Raw genomic sequence first — 20,769 nt, forward strand, 5'->3', positions numbered from 1 at the left:
CACAGCAGCTCTCACACAGAGGTTTGCACACAGCAGCTCTCACCCAGAGGCTTCGCACACAGCAGCTCTCACACAGAGGCTTGCCCTCAGCAGCCCTCACACACAGGTTCGCACACAGCAGCTCTCACCCAGAGGCTCGCACACAGCAGCTCTCACACAGAGGTTCGCACACAGCAGCTCTCACCCAGAGGCTCGCACACAGCAGCTCTCACACAGAGGCTCGCACACAGCAGCTCTCACACAGAGGTTCGCACACAGCAGCTCTCACCCAGAGGCTCGCACACAGCAGCTCTCACACAGAGGCTTGCCCTCAGCAGCCCTCACACACAGGTTCGCACACAGCAGCTCTCACACAGAGGTTCGCACACAGCAGCTCTCACCCAGAGGCTCGCACACAGCAGCTCTCACACACAGGTTTGCACACAGCAGCTCTCACCCAGAGGCTCGCACACAGCAGCTCTCACACAGAGGCTTCGCACACAGCAGCTCTCACACAGAGGCTTGCCCTCAGCAGCCCTCACACACAGGTTCGCACACAGCAGCTCTCACACACAGGTTCGCACACAGCAGCTCTCACACAGAGGCTTGCCCTCAGCAGCTCTCACACAGAGGCTTCGCACACAGCAGCTCTCACACACAGGTTCGCACTCAGCAGCTCTCACACAGAGGCTCGCACACAGCAGCCCTCACACAGAGGCTTGCACACAGCAGTTCTCACACAGAGGCTTGCACACAGCAGTTCTCACACAGAGGCTCGCACACAGCAGCCCTCACACAGAGGCTTGCACACAGCAGTTCTCACACAGAGGCTTGCACACAGCAGTTCTCACACAGAGGCTTGCACTCAGCCTCTCACATAGAGGTTCGCACACAACAGTTCTCACCCAGAGGCTCGCACACAGCAGCTCTCACACAGCTTCTCATACAGAGGTTCGCACACAGCAGTTCTCACACAGAGGCTTGCACTCAGCCTCTCACACAGAGGTTCGCACACAGCAGCTCTCACACAGAGGCTTGTACTCAGCCTCTCACACTCCACCGCTGCCCTCGTTTACGTTCCCTCAGACCCACTCACTCGTCCTTCCCGGGTGGGGGGATCAACCATGACCCGCCCGGCGACTCAGGAGGGTTGAGGTCCATTCCCAGCTTGAGCGGCAGCGGCGAGACGTCTTCTCTCTCTTGTCCCCAGCAACACGAACTCCCGCTCCGCTCTCACGCCCATCCTTATATCCCCCTCCCAATTGTCCAGCTCCTCCCTTGTGTCTCTTTAGGGCCAGACAGGCTAGCGCCTGTCAGGCCATCAATCACCCCTCATCGCAACACCTCCGGTGTCAGCGTGCAACCCTGGGCCGACCTGGTCTGCACCAACTTCTCTCCCAAATTAAGTGGCGGTTTGCCCGTGCAACCTCGTGTCGCGCACGCGTTTGTCCTCAGTTGCCCTCGGCCAACAGTGTGCGCCACGTATTTCACCACACTACACATGTATGATGTGCTGGTTGTATAGAATGGCCGGGCATATGGAACTTTATGGCTTTTGTAATGGGATGGTTAGAGTTTGCTTTAATGGTAGATGTTTGTGAATGTTATTTCAAAGTGCGTGTCAGAATGCCACACCCATAGCAGGCCTCCATGCCCACCTGACGCTCCCACGTGTGAAATTGTGGCTCGTGAATGGCAGGGATATTGTATAATATATCAGCTCTGCCATAGCTGCACCCACTTTGGTCCATTATGCTATGCAGACTGAGGCATTGCAGAATGCTTTGCTAACATAAAAAGAACCTAACTGCAACCTGCAGTATTTGGCAGAATATTTTTTATCTCCCTAAAACTGCCCTCAATCAGTCAAATTATCAGATATAGGATTCCTAAAGTCTTATGTTAATAGGGGCCATGGTTTCTTATTTACGATGTATTAAGCATTATTTGTATCATTATTTGGTTCTTTCGGTAAAGTCACGTAGATATTTTTTTATAAAGGTTAAAAACCACGACGTTTTGATCGCAACACCAGCAATCGTCCTCAGGTGAACAAATACAGCTGGCAGACCGTTGAGAGAAATACGAGATCCTTTATTCAGGATTATCATGTTTTCTCTTTGAATCTCGTCAGCAGTACCAGAATTGAATTAATCATATTAATTTCTGAATGTATTCACTCCCCCTTTAGTGTCAGTTAATTTACACCTCAGCCAGTCTCAACTTTATAACCGTCGCCCTTTTTGGATTAAACATCTTGCTAAAATGTTCACAATTGTCTTTTTTGTTTTTACAAAATCTGCCCAAATTATCGGAGTGCAAAGCAGCGTGGATTTTGATTTGCTGTACAAGTTCCACCACCATCTGCAGTGTGAGCGTTATACCGTCTGCCCCTGGCACGATGCCAAATATTACGCAACTTTCAAATTCTGTATATCGTACTTAATAAATGTAAGAGTGCAGTACTGTATTTATTGTGTAATTTGTCAATGTAATTACTGTTTTGATATGCTTTTTATATACTTTTTAATTAAATGTCAATAACTGCATCAGTAGTTGTGATGTTTGGTTGTGATCTCTCTGATGCATCTGTAGCTATGATAGGTCCCAAAGCCACTTAAATACAGCGAATGGGCAGTGGATGGAGCTGTCGACATGAGGTACTGCAGTGGTGTTTACCCCTCGCATATTGCAGTACATTAAGTACACCATGTGCATGGTATAACCGTAATGTTCTACAGCTGTTCACATATCCATAGATGCCGACCCATACGGTTTACCCGTATTCTTGTACAGGGAAATTGAGTTTTCAGGTCCATACGGCCTATAGCCGTTTCAATACGGGCAAAAAAATGTTTCTCCCTTGTGATGGGATTTTGTAGGATAAACGTTGAGCTTTATGAGGGCACGGGTAGTGCCGGATTAAGCTAGTGCGGGGCCTGTAGCATATGTTATGAAGGGACCCTAAATTTAAAAAACACAAATTTTTTACTTGCATAGTAAAGTAATTGTATTTTTTTTTCATTTGCTATACAGCCAGATAATGACAAATCGCTAACCTTAAACACCCAGTCGTTCATAAAAGTTGAAGGCGGTATAGTACTATAGTAATAGAGCAAGTGCACAATCACTGAACCGGAATTTATAGCTTGGAAGCATTTGGCGCGGGGCCCGTAGCAAATGATCCTGATGACGGTACCCCGGGGTACCAAATAATACAAAATGGGCCGAGGCAATTAAATATTTTATTTCTGGGACACTTTTTTTTCCAGGGGTGTTACTTCACTCCGCAACTGGGGTACAATGAATCCGAAATCAGTGCCACTCCGCGGTGTCGAAACGCCAAATATGAGCATTGAAAATTTCAAACTTGAATAGTGCATCGTGAGTACAGCTCGTCGAGATGAGTCGATTGCCGCATCGCCGACCATCAACAGAGACTAAACATGACTGCATCACGGACATTATGCGAGAGCCGGGGCACTATGGAACCCCGGGGGACCGCATTAAGGTCCACATGTAGATACTTTTGCTACGAGGATAATCCGGCACTGGGCACGGGGTGACAAGGTCTGAATTTGTCCGTAATAAGGTAGGCACTGATAAGGGGTTGACAGGTTTGCATATTGATTTAAAGCTTTCGTGACTGCAGTAATTCATATTCTTAGCTCTTTCGGTAAAGTCACGTTGAAGGGAAACAATAAAATAATAAAATATATATAAAACAATAAAAAATATTGTTTTATATATAATAAAAAAATATTGTTTTACATATATATTTTATTGTTTCCCTTCAACGTGACTTTACCGAAAGAGCTGAGAATATAGGTTTGCATATCTTACCTAATGACATATCTGCCTATATACCCCAGTCCCCAGCGAGTCGGATATGCGACGTTGTATCTGCATTGCACGTGGACAGAAATGGGAGTAATAAATGCCGGTGACCTGCAGACACTACTGTACTGTCATTCTACGACTGCTGGATTCAATCTTGATGTGAAGCTTTAGTGACTACACGAATCCAGAATCTTTGGTTCTTTCGGTAAAGTCACGTAGGTAGACAATAATAGATAACGACGTTTCGATCGCAACACAAGCGACCGTCATCAGGTGAGACAATCACAGCAGGGAAACTGCCGAAGCAGGCGTCGTGATCTTGTATTTTCCACCTACGTGATTTCACTGAAAGAACCAAAGAGTATGGACTGCTGGATTGTACACCACATTACGAACCCCGAGCGCTAGGAGGAGGATCCCTGTATGGTGACCCCCCCCCCCCACCCCAGGAGGATCCCTGCACGGTGACCCCCCCCCAAGAGGATTCCTGTATGGTGACCCCCCCCCCCCCAGGAGGACTCCTGCATGGTGACCCCCCCCCAGGAGGACTCCTGCATGGTGACCCCCCCCCAAGAGGATTCCTGTATGGTGACCCCCCCAAGAGGATTCCTGTATGGTGACCCCCCCCAAGAGGATTCCTGTATGGTGACCCCCCCCCAAGAGGATCCCTGTATGGTGACCCCCCCCAGGAGGATCCCTGCACGGTGACCCCCCCCCCCCGCCGAACCCCCAGCGCCAGGAGGGGGAGGAGGGGGAGGAGCCCTGCACGGTGACGCCCCCCCCCCCGGCTGAACCCCCAGAACCAGGAGGGGGAGGAGCCCTGCACGGTGACGCCCCCCCCCCATGAGGAGCCCTGCACGGTGACACCCCCCCCCCGGCTGAACCCCCAGAACCAGGAGGGGGAGGAGCCCTGCACGGTGACGCCCCCCCCAATGAGGAGCCCTGCACGGTGACGCCCCCCATGAGGAGCCCTGCACGGTGACCCCCCCCCCCCGGCTGAACCCCCAGCGCCAGGAGGGGGAGGAGCCCTGCACGGTGACGCCCCCATCCCCCGTCCCCAGCGAGAGGAGGAGCCCCGCGCGGTGCCATGGCCGCGCTCGTGCGCCCCATGTGCTCGCGCGTCTGCGCCGCTCTCCCCTCTCTTCCCCTCTACCACCCGCTCCACTCGCGTCTCGCGGCCCCGCTCTGCTCCCGCCTGGGGGTCCCGGGGTCCCATCGCCGCCCGTGGAGCGGTGCGGCCCCGTCGTCGCCCGGCCCCGGGGCCACCACGCTGGCGGGAGCAGCCGCGGCCGCCGCCGCCGCTGTCTCGGGGCCCCAGCAGCAGCAGCAGCAGGAGGATGAGGAGGAGACGCGGAGGCGGCGACAGCGGGCCCGCGGGTTCGCGCTGCGCCTCGCGGGCGCTCTCGCGCTCTGCGGGGGTGTCGCCGGCGTCTACGTCTTCGGTACGGAGGGGATCCGACGGGGACCCGAGGCTGGAAGCCGGGAGGCGGTGGGTTACTCGTGCCAAGGAGTGGTGGGGGGGGGTGTCTCTGAAGGAGTTCTGGGCTGTCAAGGCGTCCTCGTGGGGGACCGGCAGGAGGTGGTCCGGGTGTGGAGGGGATCCAGACATGGGGAGGGGATGAGGGCCGGGGGTCCGGGGGGTCCCCAGATTAAGGGCACGGGATGAAGAGGGCAGTCTGTAAAAATGCACCCGCCTGGGCTGTGGCCACGGGTCGTGAGGGGTCGGGGTAGCAGGGTGCGCTTGGCCTGTGGATGGGGTAGACGGGCTCTCGGGGGCGGGAGATCCCTTTGACGTGAGGCAGACCCGGGCCGTGAGGGAACCCGCGGGCTGCGTAGCTCTCGAGCCGGCGGCTCGTGCCCCTGTGCCACGTGAAGAGTTTCATTATGCAACAACAAACAGAAAGACTCTATAGTGTCACTGTCGAGTTCGTCGACATGACGACGCCGTGTGGCCCGTCGCGGTGACGTCACTGGCGTGTTTGTTAACGCGGTGACGTCACTGGCGTGCTATGACGACATAGCGCGCCGGTGACGTTAAAGTCTCTCGGCGTGAGGGTTGGCGCCCGTGCATGACAGCCCCGCCCCCCACCCCCGTGCGCGTGAGGTCACGTTACACGTGCTCCACGTGCTCTCAAGGTCACGGTGGGGTCTCCTGAGAATCCTCCCGTGGCGTTCAAACTCCACACTCCAGCTGGGATAATTGGTCAATTAAGTTAATCTGGCCGTCTAGAATTTGTAATCGGCCACGTCTTTGTAGTTCATTACATGGGTTCACTTAAAAATTCCCGAAGGCGGGAAACCCCCTTGCAATTATTGCGCAAGATGGGCACATGATATCCATGGTGTGTCCCAGTAGGAAGCGGTCTGACAGCATCCAAACGTTTCGTCTTGGCAATCCTCAAGTATCAATCACCCACCAGCACGCATCAGCTGAGACTGGACGACCCATGTGCAGTCTGTCGCCTCTTCACACAGGTTTCAAGTTTCATTTATTTAGGTATAGCCCTGTGAGCCATGCGGCTCTTAAGTCGGGTGCAACCACAACAAACAAAATATGAATACAGAACATCCCAAAACGACGACGTGCGACAGAAACATCCTGGAATTCAACCAGCAAATATTCCACGCAAAAAAACCCTTATTAAAACGCTATGTGCAAAAATCACAATGTGGTGCAAGCCAACAACAACAACAACCATAAGACAATTTAAATTAATCATATGTTTTCGAATTACCAAAATAAGGCTACAAAAACAATGTAACAACAGTAATCATAGGAACTGTGATTTTAAATTTAACAATAAACGATATACATAACATGTACGACAAAATCTGCAGCCATAGCTGGCAGCACGACACTCCCAGTGTATGATGTGTGAGTGAGTCAGCAGCAGCGTGAGTGAGTGTATGATGTGTGAGTGTATGATGTGTGAGTCAGCGCACGATGTGTGAACGAGTCAGCAGCAGTGTGAGTGTATGATGTGCGAGTAAGCCAGCACATGATGAGTGAACCTGTGCATGATGAGTGAATGGGTCAGTGGTTGTGCGAGTGTATGATGTGTGAGTGAGTGTATGATGAGCGAGTCAGTGCATGATGTGTGAGTGAGTCAGTGCATGATGTGTGAGTGAGTCAGTGCATGATGTGTGAGTGAGTCAGTGCATGATGTGTGAGTGAGTCAGTGTATGATGTGTGAGAAAGTCAGCCCTGAGCTACCACTGCCCTTAGAGCAGGGCTCGGAAACCTGCGGCTCTGGAACCTCATGCGGCTCTTTGGCTGCCCCCTTGCGGGCAGCCGTTTCTTGACAAAACTGAATTAACTTAACTTGGTTTCTTACACTCTTAACACGTAGTGGAGGCGGTTCCTGCTTTTACAACACAATGCATTCCTGGCTCTTCCAGTTTACCATGGGAGTCCCGTTTACCATGGGAGTCCAGTTTACCATGGAAGTCCAGTTTACCATGGAAGTCCAGTTTACCGTGGAAGTCCAGTTTACCATGGAAGTCCAGTTTACCATGGGAGTCCAGTTTACCATGGGAGTCCAGTTTACCATGGGAGTCCAGTTTACCATGGAAGTCCAGTTTACCATGGAAGTGCAGTTTACCATGGGAGTCCAGTTTACCATGGGAGTCCAGTTTACCATGGGAGTCCAGTTTACCATGGAAGTTTAGTTTACCATGGAAGTCCAGTTTACCATGGAAGTCCAGTTTACCATGGGAGTCCAGTTTACCATGGAAGTCCAGTTTACCATGGAAGTCCAGTTTACCATGGACAGGGGTCGGCATCCTGCGGCTCTGGAACTGCATGCGACTCTTGAAGGACTGCTGCTTTCGTGACGTCATTTATTAAGGACCAACCGTCTGTATTCACCACATTGCAGTGCGGTATTTGAAATATTGAGGGTTTTTTTTACCGAATTCGGAAAAAATGCCTCTTCTTGTTACTTAGGTTGCTGACCCCTGCCCTTGAGATACAATCTTGCTCTTGGTTGCATGTGTACAGTGTGTATATTAAAGGGTTATCCCAAAAGTAATTGATACCGAAATGTAAAGTTAGGGCTTGGTCGAAAACTGGGAAGACCGTATATTTACTGTGGAAAAGTTAACAAAACTTCATAAAAATAAAGGAAATCTAACAATTTTTCACCAAATGCTGTGTGTACTAATGTGTATTTGTTTTCCATAGTTATGTTTGTTATGTGCCATATCGATTACACAAACAATTACTTTAACATTTTATGAATGAGTGTGCCATGTAATTGCATCTGCTCTTGCTAACAGGGGCCAATGCACTGGACGAAGATGGAAAGGAGGTGCGTGTTATCTCTATTTCTATGTTTTATTTTACACGCTTTTATTTAACTCAGTCTGTTGTTGTCGTATCCTCAAATCTTGTAACTCAATTTTAACCCACTTCCCATGTGATATCGACAGCAAACTTGGTATACTTATGTCATACTGATGACAATACTATATTCTATCATAAAAAATAAAAGAAAACATTTACAACGATCTTTTTACACGCTTTCTCTTAACTCTGTTATTGTCGTATCCTCAAATCTTGTAACTCAATTTTAACCCACTTCCCAATGTGGTATCGATTGCAAAGTTGGTATACTTATGTCATACTGATGACAATACTATATTCTATAAAAAAAAATATTTTAAACATTATTTTTAATCTGTTATGTTTCGGCTTGGGTCTAATTGTCCACGCTCAACTGACGGGCTGTAAATCACCACGGCCCCTTACGCTATGGCAAGCTTTGTGGCCACTTCCTGGAGTCGTGGAGTTCTGGCATTACGAGTACGGTACATTTCATTAAAGCGTGTTTTTTAAAAAGTATTTTTAAATATTTCTTATTACCAGGTAAGGCCAACAGCTATATAGCTCTTTTTCAGAAGCGACCTGGCCACAAATGATCATATGGAAATGCATAGTAACCAAATACTCAACGCATGTTTCTAAGACATCACTAAGCTGCACACATAAGACGTGTGCTCAACTGAATACAATGTTCATCTCTTGTACAAGCTAAGAAACACACAACAAGAAACATTGCTAGCACATTTCCTTCTCATTTAAGTATCTACGTATATTTTTGTACAAGTTGCAAAGTAAACCGGGTGGCATAGTTCAGTAGTACCTTAAACGTTTACAGGATTGTCAAGTCAATGATGTGGATTCTGTCTGACCTTACATGTTAGTTTTCATGGATTGTGTGTCTGTTTTTGCGTGTGAATCTAGTGTGAACACATGAGCAGTGAATTGATGGGGTTTTTTTTATCCACAGGTGCCGGATGAATTTGATAATGGTAAGGACCCATTTGGGAGCATAAATTAACCAGAACGTGCACTGCATTTGTCATGACCATAAACAACCATTAGTATGTCTATGAAGAAGACATGGCTTGTAATTGCCAGGTGCAATGTCAGAGAGCATGTTTGGTTAATTTTAGAGGTGCACGTTTTTGGTGTATCATGCTATGGGAATGAAAGACTTTTTTTTTTCACTTAGAACAGGATGAAAGCTATCATTTAGAGACCATGATTTCAGCTAATGTTATCATGTGGAACTTTGAATATTCATGTTTTTAAATCGTGTTGTATGATGTGTACATAGCCTCACGAATGGGCTGTCGGCCATATACTGACGACTATGTTTTGTCATTGCCTCATTCTGCATTCACCTTTGCTTTGGCTGCACTGGCTGCTATGTAGTCGCTAATGATGTGGGAGCGCTCAGCTATTATTCTTGGACAGCATTGTTACTCTTGAAGCTGTTGACTAGTTCACCAGCCTCCATATGGACGTTGCTGGTCAACTCCCCCACCATACGAAAGAAGAATAGGAGTCACTTTATTTTCACCTTTTTGTTATGAAAAGTACTGCTTGTGATGTAATCTGTACATGTCTCTGATAATAGAAAATAATGTTTTCATTTGCCACGCCATAAATCCACGTCAACGTAGCCAAATGGTGTTTTCCAGTTTGCATTTTTGCCCATGATTCATAATACATTTTTGGGTTAGGCCACAATTATTGTACCAAAAAAAATTCTGTGTCGTTATTACCTTCCACCATCCAACACAACCAAACAAATCAATCTTCTCGTGTTCGAGCGTTTAACTTGCCAATTATTCTTGTTTCCATTCACCGTGGGTAAATTGAAGGACAATTTTATCAGCCAAGTTTAGGAATGAGATTTGACGTCTCATTTGAAACGACAGCAATTCCTCGCTAACCGTGGATTTGGTTGCTCTAACCCCGTTTTTCCAAAACGCCCTCCCTGTACTTTACCAATCGTGGATTTGGTTGCTCTAACCCCGTTTTTCCCAAACGTCCTGTACTTTACCAACCGTGGATTTGGTTGCTCTTACCCCGTTTTTCCCAAACGCCCTGTACTTTACCAACCGTGGATTTGGTTATTGCAGCCTTTTCCAGAAACCTAACCTCCGCGATTGGTGAGGGATTACTGTACATTTATCATCAGAACTAAATCTAGGACGTCAGAATCGCAATCTTGGAAGTCATAATTCATATTATCGACTGCGACAGTTTTTATCCATATGTGCTTATTCCATAGTTTGTTGTTCACACCCACCATAAATATAAATCAACAGGACAATGTACGCTCATCCTGCGTACGGAATGACAATGGTGTGTATTGTGTTGCAGATCCCGTTGTAGTACAACAAGTGAGACGTGCTTATCAGTACTTCAAGGACTACAGACAGGTGAGTTCAGCTTGGTATTGTCACATAAGCTTTCTCCAATTACTTGCCACTATTAACGGTGAGAATTTGGGACTTTCGTAGGTTATTTGAATGTATAACCCTAGTGTTTTAAAACAAATGTGAATGTGTCATCAAAGATAGCCTCACCTTAAGACGCGAATGTAAGTACAGTGACGCCTTTTTCTTCGTGATTTTTACTTGCAGCAGTAGTTTAATTCTAGTTTTTCGCCTATATTGATGGCAATATGTCTTGATTGCCCACAAAATATTTCTCAAAACCGAATGCTCATTCACACTGTGCAAACTATTTCAATAGGTGGCGCTCTGCTTCCACGTACTTTTGTCTAAGTTGTAGCTACCCTGTCATCCCTAAATATAAACATTTTTTTTTATTTTACCAGGTAAGGCCCACTGAGCTACATAGCTCTTTTAGCCCAATGAAGTGGCTTATCAAGTGGAAATTTATAGCAGCCAATACTGTAAGTGCATGTTCTAAATGTGGAGGGGAAAACCATGGAGGACCCCTGAGAGAAATCCATGCGGCCACAGGGAGAACATACAAATTCAAAATATACAGACATCAGGGTTGGGATCGAACCCACAACCTCCTGTATACCAGGCGAGGTAGTTAACATCTGACCACTTGGGAATTCCATCTCAAATTACGCAGGAATTCACAACAAGATATCATAATACTTCCATTTGGATTAATGTTATTACAGCATTGTATAATTGTTCCAAATCGCATTCGAAGAATCATGCTTCATTTTTTTCATCAAGATTGGCTTGGATATAAAGTCTAAAATAATGCACAATCATTTGATGTGGACCAATATTGTGGATTTGTGCCATTTGGATAATTTCAAACTCGTGACTTGGAACTCCGCTAATTTAGCTGTGAGTCACATACCTCGCGCTTCCCTTGAAATGGACAAAAAAATTTGCGGATGAATGGAATCACGTAGCTCTTTGCTCCCCTAGTCCACGGCGCACCGCTATGGCGCAAAAACACCTTAGCAGATTATATCTCTAACCTCTGCGGTGTGCTCCAGATTACGTGATTCAAGAATTGGTGCCCCCAATTATTGAATCATTTCCTTTTGCATGTGATTGCATGCATGCTGTGTTCCAAAATTTGGAGATTTCCTCTTGTGCTTTTTAAGATGTATTGCTACCCTTGAATATGGGATACCAGCTCTGCGATTTCAGAATCAGAATTTGTATTTATCCTGGAGGAATCCAATGAGCTGCAAAGCTCTTTTTCACAGATGTCCGCTATGGGCGGGTCTGCAAGTTGCAACAACAGAAGATGCTAAGAACAATAGGAGTGCAAAATAGAGAAAAAGGTAAGCGAGTCACTAAGTAGAAATAATTAATTATACAAGTCAGATTTATCAAGATTGGGCAGGGCAGCAAAAACAACAACAAAAGCAGTCCCAGACCACACCAAGATAACATCACACAGTATTACTACAATCTAGATTGAATCGCACAGTATTCCCTCAATAAAATGGCAAATTTACATGGCACTATCGATACACAGGTAAGGATCAAAGCTGCTAATACAATTCGCACTAATGTTCTGCTTCAGGATATTGTTTGTGTGCTTTGTACTTTCGGCATGCAACGCGTGTTGTTCGGCACAATGTTTGATACTTGGCTCCACATGCTGGGAGCTTCTTTACTAATGGGATACCCAAATAATCGTCGTCAAATGAGGATCGATATGATCGTATATGACCGACGATTATATTTTTTTTACCCAGATGATCATTGAGCCGACAAGCCAGAAGCTGCTGCCGGACCCCCTCCGCGAGCCATACTACCAGCCCCCTTACACGCTCGTCATCGAGCTCACCGATGTGCTGCTGCACCCGGAGTGGTCGGTATGGGACGCGAGCATGCACATGGACACGTGCCCAGCCAGCCGCACGCGCACATTTGTATGCTTGTGATCAAATAGACGTTCGTGCAAATAAATGCGTGTTTATGTTCAGGCACTCGGCCTACCGCCAATCAATAAATTAATCAGGACACCAAGGACGTTACTTCACCATTGCAGATTAACACCATGCATAGTTGAAGGTTTATGCTTTGTTCCCCGTGGGTTACGTGAACGATATCAGTTTTTTCCGCCATTGGTCACATCCTGTGCGTTTAACGTGTGTCCTCCTAAATAGTGCACTATGTAGTCGTGTAACTGTCACGTGGACATGGCGATGTTTCATACGATAAATGTGAACAGCTAACCTATCCTGACGTGCGGTCTGTGCGGTTGCCTTTTTGCCTGTAGTTGAGCACAGGGTGGCGATTTAAGAAGCGTCCTGGCATCGACTATCTGCTGCAGCAGGTGGGCCAGTTGTTCGAGATCGTCGTCTTCACATCGGAAACAGGCTTGGTATGCATGACCGTCTGCTTTACAACCTCCACCTTTATTTTAGGAGAACGTGCAGCCCCGCAATCGTTTGCTCATGCCACTGCCGGCGGTGGAAAGGCCTCCCATCGAAGGAGCTCTGGAGAGCCCCTCTCGACGGTATTTTGTCCATGCTCATCCATACGCTGGCCAGACGTCCTGGGAAGAGATGGCAATGCGAAGATCCCCCGTACAGCCTTAAAAGACTTGGGACAAGTGCTGGTAGCGAGCACCGATAAAGGCCGGCACGGCACGTGGGGTGGGTGGCCAACAACCACGCCTGGCTGCCTTTATCTCTCAAGTGGCGATGTTTACACACCGCACCAGGCACTTATTTGAGGCTGATTTGACCTAAGGGAGGCCCAGGACCAGTTCCGATAACCTTCACCGGTGTTGGCCGTGAGCAGGAATCGAATTCTGGCCGCCGGATTCGTCGCGCAGCGTGCTAACCACTACATCACCGCTCCCCCACACTTTGCCACATGCGAGCTACCGATTAGCTGTAGTGTGCTCATTTATTCTGCTGGGTGGGCAGAAATAAGGAGTGGCGGAGGGGAATTTAAGCAACTTGCACCATTTTTCAACTGTCGCACCGGGAGATTGAACCAGACCGCAAGTCCAGCGTGCGATCCATTAATTATGCCACGGCAGCATTCTACTTGTTTAAAAATATTTCCATGGGAAAAAAAAAAATCCATAATGTTGCCATGATCTTTCTAATTGCACATTCACAGGCAATATTTATACCGTTGTTAGTCAGTTAAGTCTCTTGAGGAATCTCAGCACACATTTTATATAACACGTCTTAATTCAGTCTCTCCAAGGAAACCCATATTCATTTTATTTAGACAACATAATTTTGTTAAAGCTTGCTCACTCTGAATAGGTCTGGTCAAATGAGGATGTACACAAATGGTACAGCAACTTATTGATTTTCCTGGCCATCATAGCAGCTACTATCGTAAGACAAAGTCTTCCCATGCAAACATTGTCATTATTATCAGCGTTTTGCCTTCAACGGGGGGGAGATGAAGGCCTGTCCACGTTCATGTCAACAACAGCAGTAGGTGTGTGCAACTATACACCTTCCTCTCCATCACTTGGTCACTTTTAATGTGTCTCTTTGCACACTATTCAGTTTCTATTTTGTATTTTTCATGAATGATGTTTTTTTCTCAACCCATACGTCTTGACGCAGGTATTACCATTAATTGTTATAAAACAATAAATGAAAAGATGCCAACATTTATTTGACGATATATCCACTGTGCGTGGTGGTACTGTGAATGCATACAGACCGCGTTTCCGCTGGTGGACAGCATCGATCCCCAGGGGTACATAATGTATCGGCTCTTCCGGGACGCCACGCGCTACCTGCAGGGCCAGCATGTGAAGGTGAGGCGTGCGTGGGGCAGCTCTGGTGGGAAACGCAGTGTCCAGAGCATGCAGGCGGCACCACCGAGATCCTGGAATCTAATCTGGACCTCTCCCAATGGCGCAACTGGGTTCTCAGGTATAGCAAGTTGATGGTCTCGGCCCGATTAACAATGACCTAAGAAAGAATCCCATCGTATTCGAGATGTGGCACATTCTGGGTGATTTGCTTATCGGCTTTTGTGCAGAAAATATATGAAAAAATGACCGATTGTTTTATGAGGTCGTTTGGAACCATTTTCCACTAGATGGTGCTGTGGTATGTGTTAGGATGTGGCGATGCTTTGCCTAGCCACCGCTGCATTGTCTATTACAAGTGAAGTGGGGTCCATATTTTGTATGGTGGAAATTCCGAATCGATTTGCTTTCAGCTGATACGTGAGAGTTTCACACAGCGTAATTAAAAGTTGCTGCTGGTAGCCAAGCCCAGTTGGTGTTGTGATTCAGAAATGTAAAACTAATTGGCAGTGTGAACTTGTTCCTTTGTTATTGTGTTTAAGAATGATCTTATCCAGTTAATTCTAACCCAGCAATAGATTGTCCAAGGGTTAAACTTGTATTTATTTTTTATATTTACCTTTCAGGCGTGGGTGAAAAGCACCAGACAAAAATTACCAACGTCGTTTGTCTTAATAATGTAACTGGAATCCATAACATAATAATGGCCTCATTTCAATTAAGATGCCTATCACTATGAAGTCAAGCCAAACGATGAAATGCTGCCGACTGAGTTTGAGTGAGGTTGCACGTGTGACATTTCTGTGAGCAATCTCCCACACACAAACCCCCACTATGTTTTTCCTTTCTTCGGCGGAGACGAAGGCTTGTTGCCTGAAACATTAGCTGTTTACATTTTTTTAATGTTTAAAGGCAGCGTTAATATGATGGTGGAGACGTGCATTGCTGTATATTTGTACGTGTAATGCATATTTGTGCGTATTCAATCCCTATGGGGTTTGTTTTTCCCTCGGTGCAGGATACTGTGATAACTCCACAATATCTATAACTGTCTTTAACGCCTTGATAATTCACGGTAATGTTTATTTAGGAATAATAATAAATGTTAGCGCTTTGGCAGTCCACTGCTGGATGAATACCTCCCTGCTACACAATGTTAGTTATGGATGATGTTTCACCAAGTGAAGGAAGAACTCGGGACCAGTTCAGATATCACTCCCCAACTTATTTTAGCCGTGGCCGATAATCAAACTCAGGTCGCCAAGGTTTATAGCGCCGGCATGCCAATCACTGTGCCAAGACTCCACCTCAATGATGATTTATAATTACACAGAAAATAATCATACTGCGAGGTAAAAATAGGCTGCACCTTTTTGCAGAGGAGCAGTGTGTGATGCCAACGCAGTCGGTAAGGCTGGCAGTGATCTTTGCAGGTCACGTTATTGACCTCCCCACCTAGAGCACTCTAGGATTGCTTTCATGGGCCTGGGACAGGTTATCGATTACAAATGCTCGGGTCCCCAGTCTCACCCTGGTCCAGACCAGGATTGGATCGGAAAATTATACCCATGGGAACACAGATTCTCTCTCTCTTTCTGCGTCTGACAACGCAACTATTTGAATTGCACTTAACGCATTCCACGTTCCCCCTGCAGACAAGTTCCTTTAATCACATGCCGAGTGCTCGCACGTGCTGTATCGTGCGCGTAGCGTGCGTGCCTGCACAAACGCACCTCGCAGCTGTTAGATGCTCGCAGCTCGCTACGAACATGATGACATTATTCTAGGTATTTCTGAAGAGTTGTCAAAAGCCGCTGCATATGGTCGCAGTTGTTCTAACACGTGTTGTGCACTATTATGAAATGTTGCACATTAAAATATTAAAATTATGAAGCGTGAGCTAATGTTTCAAGCTGGTTAGATTTCATTGAGGTTTATTTTTTTGCAGAGCTGCTATGGATGTCCTTGGTTATGTATGGGGTTTTTTTAGTTACATAATATTTAATAGTATTGTACAGCCCTTTGGGTGGGGCGGGGGGAGGGGGTCCAATGCCTTATTAGCCTTGGCCAGAAATTGAACTGAGTTCACCAGTTTCAAAGTACCGCACCACCGCTCTCCACCTAATTTGGATGAGGACAGCATCATTCTCACATGGTGACAATGAGTTAATGTGTCACACGATCTTGAATCTCCATTTAACAGCAAGCAGCGTGTGTTTGTATTTAACCACAGAGTTTGTGCAGATGTCGACTTAAACTAGCCACATTGCAAACTCGTCAGTAAGCGTACTGCCTGGCAACATTACTACCCTGAAATTTGACCATGTGAGGAGGTAGATGAGTTCATGTGGTGTTCACGTTGTAGTTCTCCTAGCAATGAGGTGAGCACCGCCACAGTCTTAGTTTTTTGAGTCACATGATCACTCGGCAGGCTCGCGTGCGAGATCGTCTCATGTCCCAAGTGGACAAAGTGTGTGCAGATGAGGTCATGGGCACTCCTGTCTGTCTGACCGCCATGGCCTGAGCTTGTGTTTAGCCATGGTTAATGCACAATGAGTAGGTTAAACACTTCAGGGAAAATCTTGATTTTCAAGATTCATAGCTTTCATGACTGCAGGAATCCACACTCTTTGGTTCCTTCGGTAAAGTCACGTAAGTAGAAAATAAAATACATCACAGGGAAAGCGGCGAAGTGTACTTCCCCGTATTATTTCAGAATTAAGTAATCGTTACTGCATGTCATCTCTACTTGGAGAGCGCTTCACAGATTGAGCTGTACCCTGAAAAATAAATGTGCACCATGTCATCGCCTCCTATCAGTTACTCATGTGGAGATTGCTCATCATTTACGGTCTGTGGCCGAATGCATTTTGGCATAAGCCTGCTACGACAAAAGCACGTCATTCATCAGCATATTATTGGGGATCCGTGAACAATTGAGAAGAATAAGATGAAGGATTAGAGGAGTTTTGTTAAGGGCAAAAGGATTTTATTATCCCATGTAGGGCCTTCTTAAGAAAGACCGCTTCACACAAATGTTTTATTGGGTTAAGAATTTTCGTCATTTAAACACACACACAAAGAAACATTTCTTCATGCTTATTTTATTTCTGAAGATATCGATTGTCTGAGGAAGAGGTGGTTGCAATGGGAGGGCATGTGTGCACGATGAAGGAGGGCAGGTTTACGGAGAGGGCAGGGTTACCGAGAGACATCGGAGCAGCACACAAAGGCTGGTGACCGAGGGGAAGACCTTAAAGCCAGGCGGTGAGATGTGACAGGAGACCTTGGAGAACGGGCGTCAACTTAGCAACAGCTGCGAGGTCGAGCAGAAGGAAGGCAGCGGCAGGGATGAGGTGTGGTGGCATTAACAGCATTGGCCGTGATGACCTCTTGATCTTGACTTTTAACAGAGTTTGGCACTTGGGACTCCATTCAAAAGCATTCACCCCAATGGTGTGGAGCCACATCATTGCACCATAATTGCTCGTGTTTTTTAGCTGACAGGTTATTCTGTCCGCTGTTCAGAATGGTGCCATGCTTAAGCTAATTTTCTATTGATGCTGATGAAAATTTTGGGCTCTAATTTGTTCTCCATCCAATTTCCTCTTGGTTATCGTCTCATTTCCCCAACAAGAAATGTGATTCACACTCACACTGGTGACTCTGCACTTCGTTGCATTTCCTTATTCAGAACTCAAGCTGGTTGCTACAAAAATCTGCAGCAGATGGAATCGATTCCATTGCACACTCATTTTTGGCCTTTCAGCGATGAATCATTGGAGCTGGAACAGTCTTGTCATCTATCGTACACCTAAGACACAAACAAATTTTCTAGTACAAATACCAAAATACCCTTCTCATATGTTTCTAATTTATTCCTTCTACCCATGACACCAACATTCTTATCCTCAATATATCCGTCTCTTTCTCTTCTAACATATTTTGGAATTCACACAATCTCTTTTGCTCAGGGTGTCTGCCAAAAACGTAATTAGATTTTTTCATGCAAAATCTGTGCTTCACAAAAAGCAACTCTTCACTTTTCAAATCATTACTCTGGAAAAGAGCACAGCTTCCATGTATGAAGTAGTGCATCAGAGTCGACGCTGCATTTCCTTTTAGGATCCAATCAAAAGCTGTCCATCTGAATTATGACTCGGCACTCCCACTCGTTCATCTCGTTTCTCAGTTGCCTGCCATTGCCTCTTCCACCAGTTTTCTGTACCAGACGTGCTCATGCGAACTGCATCCTTGCCAGCCTTGCCGCACAAAGTAGCACTTTTCTCTGTACTGAAGAAGTCATAAACTCATTCCCCTCCTCTGCCTTCCCATTTGATTATAAACTCAAAGTGTTTGAAGTCTACTCTCAAGTCGCTGTAGTCCATGGGCCCAGGCAATATAGTTAACTTGTTGGTACCACCTGAGATGACAACTCTGCACTCTACTTTACAAGCATCTTAACATTAGGAACCCGCTTAAGCTTTGCACTTTAAAATCCAGATTGAAAACTCATTTCCTTAAAACTTATTTTTGTGTTTAGTTTTTTGTGCTTCTCTCGCACCTCCGATTAGGACGGTTTGCTATGTACGGCGCGAAAGAAGTTCAACATACATCAACAAAAGTGAAACATTAAGTAACCTCATTTCATACGTACATTATGGCACGTTACAATAAAGTTGCATACTTTTGTTCTATAGTAAGCTTATCTAATATGTACGACTCATCCACTTTAGCCATATACAGAAACAAGCGCCAAATTCTACTATGGCCCATGAACTTTTCACCACTTTTTTTATCTGAATTTCTAACAGTGCTTGGGAGTCGCAACTGGTCCGTGCGTCTTCACCGGTAACCTTAAATTGAGATCAACGTAACTGTTTACGTCCATTGTGTGAGTCTTGTTTCTCAACATGGCTCCCTTACGTCCTGCACGCAGCCGCTAAGACAGCGTGCTGCTGCTGCTGTGGCGGTGGGGGTCTGCAGCTTTAAAGTTGCATGTTAAACAGGCCTGCCTTGCTGTGTGGAGTTTTGTTTTCAAGCTGTGATAATTAGTGTGGGAAAGTGAGAATAAATCCACTAGAGATATTAGCATGGACATGCGAGCCTTAGCCCGCACCATCTGTCGGCAGAGCAGCCTGTGTTCCGCCCCGCGTCCCTGGAGGATGCCTGCTGTGTGAGTGGTGGACACTGCAAAGAGTTTTGCGCGCAAGAGCGTTCCTTCTGGATTTGTGTGCATTTGCCCACGTGGGCGTGTACATGTGTGTGTCTGTTGTATGTGCACGCCGGCTTACGTGTAAGCACGTACAGCGTGTGAGAGTATGTGGGAGTGTGTACATGAATGCTGTTGTATCGGAGGCGAATCTAGAAATATCCCAGGGGCGGGGGACGATCCCGAAATTTCAAGCTTTTTAAAAAGGGGCCATACATTAATATAAAACAAATAATTCAATGTACCCCCCTTTTGGATCTGCCGCTGAATGCTATTATTGTGTGTCTCTGTGATAGTAATAACATATTCGCTCGAGTGCATGTGCTTGTGTTCAATGTGTTCGCCATGTTTTCCCGGCATTGTCGTAAGTGCTTGTGTGGTGCTGTTTATATGCACACTGAAATTGGTGGCTTCTAAACATGTGTCGCTGTGTGTGTGTGCTGGTGGGGAGTGGTGGTGTAGCGGGTCGCTGGGTTCGTAGCTGAGCTACGAACCCAGCGACCCAAGTTCGATTCCTGCTCACGGCCAATACCAGTGACAATTATCTGAACCGGTCCCGGGCCTCCCCTATGTCGACTCAGCCTCAAATGAGTACCTGGTGTGTAAACATCGCTAGCACTGGGGAAATAAAGGCGGCCGAGCATGGTGCTGGCCACTCGCTCCCTCGTGTGCCGTGCCGGCCTTCACAGGCGCTTACTAACAGCACTTGCCCCACTAGTCTGTTAAGGCTACACGGGGAATCTTTGTGCTGGTCGGGTGGCACTTGGTGTGATCTTGTGCACCGGTCGGTGTCCATCTGTACAGCGCACGTACGTCTTTATGTTAAAACGTGCACATGATATTCAGACATCAAGGGCATGTATGTGTGTTTAAATTGTTTCGCACCGTACGTAGCCCACTGCTCATTGGAGGTGCTAGGGAAGGACAACAAACTAAACACAAAATTCAGATATAAAGAAATGAATTTTCAATTTAGATTTAAAAGTGCATACAGGCACATGAAATGTATGTGCCGATGTGTTTTGGTGGAGGTGTGTTTTCAGGCGTACACTGGCACGTGGATCTGTACGTACATGCATGTCTTCTGGCAAATTCATGTGTGCGTGTGTGCGTGCCTTTGTGCACGTATTTGTTTAGCGATTCCCCAGGGGCAGCTTGTCTGCCATTCCTTCTGCTCGGGAAAAGCAAGGCCCGACCA

General features: G+C 46.5%; 1 protein-coding gene across 1 annotated transcript in view; it reads left to right on the forward strand.

Annotated features, from left to right (window-relative positions):
• Positions 1-4,849: 4,849 nt before the first annotated feature.
• Positions 4,850-20,769, forward strand: part of TIMM50 (translocase of inner mitochondrial membrane 50) — a 40,353-nt gene continuing 24,433 nt past the window's right edge. The window contains exons 1-7 of the mRNA XM_032947607.2: positions 4,850-5,261; positions 8,098-8,129; positions 9,111-9,132; positions 10,496-10,554; positions 12,321-12,440; positions 12,848-12,952; positions 14,264-14,362. Of these exons, the coding sequence (XP_032803498.2) occupies positions 4,907-5,261; positions 8,098-8,129; positions 9,111-9,132; positions 10,496-10,554; positions 12,321-12,440; positions 12,848-12,952; positions 14,264-14,362 (792 nt within the window). The 5' untranslated portion in view covers positions 4,850-4,906. The remainder of the gene's footprint in view (positions 5,262-8,097; positions 8,130-9,110; positions 9,133-10,495; positions 10,555-12,320; positions 12,441-12,847; positions 12,953-14,263; positions 14,363-20,769) is intronic.

This window comes from Petromyzon marinus, chromosome 6 (genome assembly GCF_048934315.1).
Source record: "Petromyzon marinus isolate PM22_M1 ecotype Great Lakes invasive population chromosome 6, UKy_Petmar_22M1.pri1.0, whole genome shotgun sequence".
NCBI lineage: Eukaryota > Metazoa > Chordata > Hyperoartia > Petromyzontiformes > Petromyzontidae > Petromyzon > Petromyzon marinus.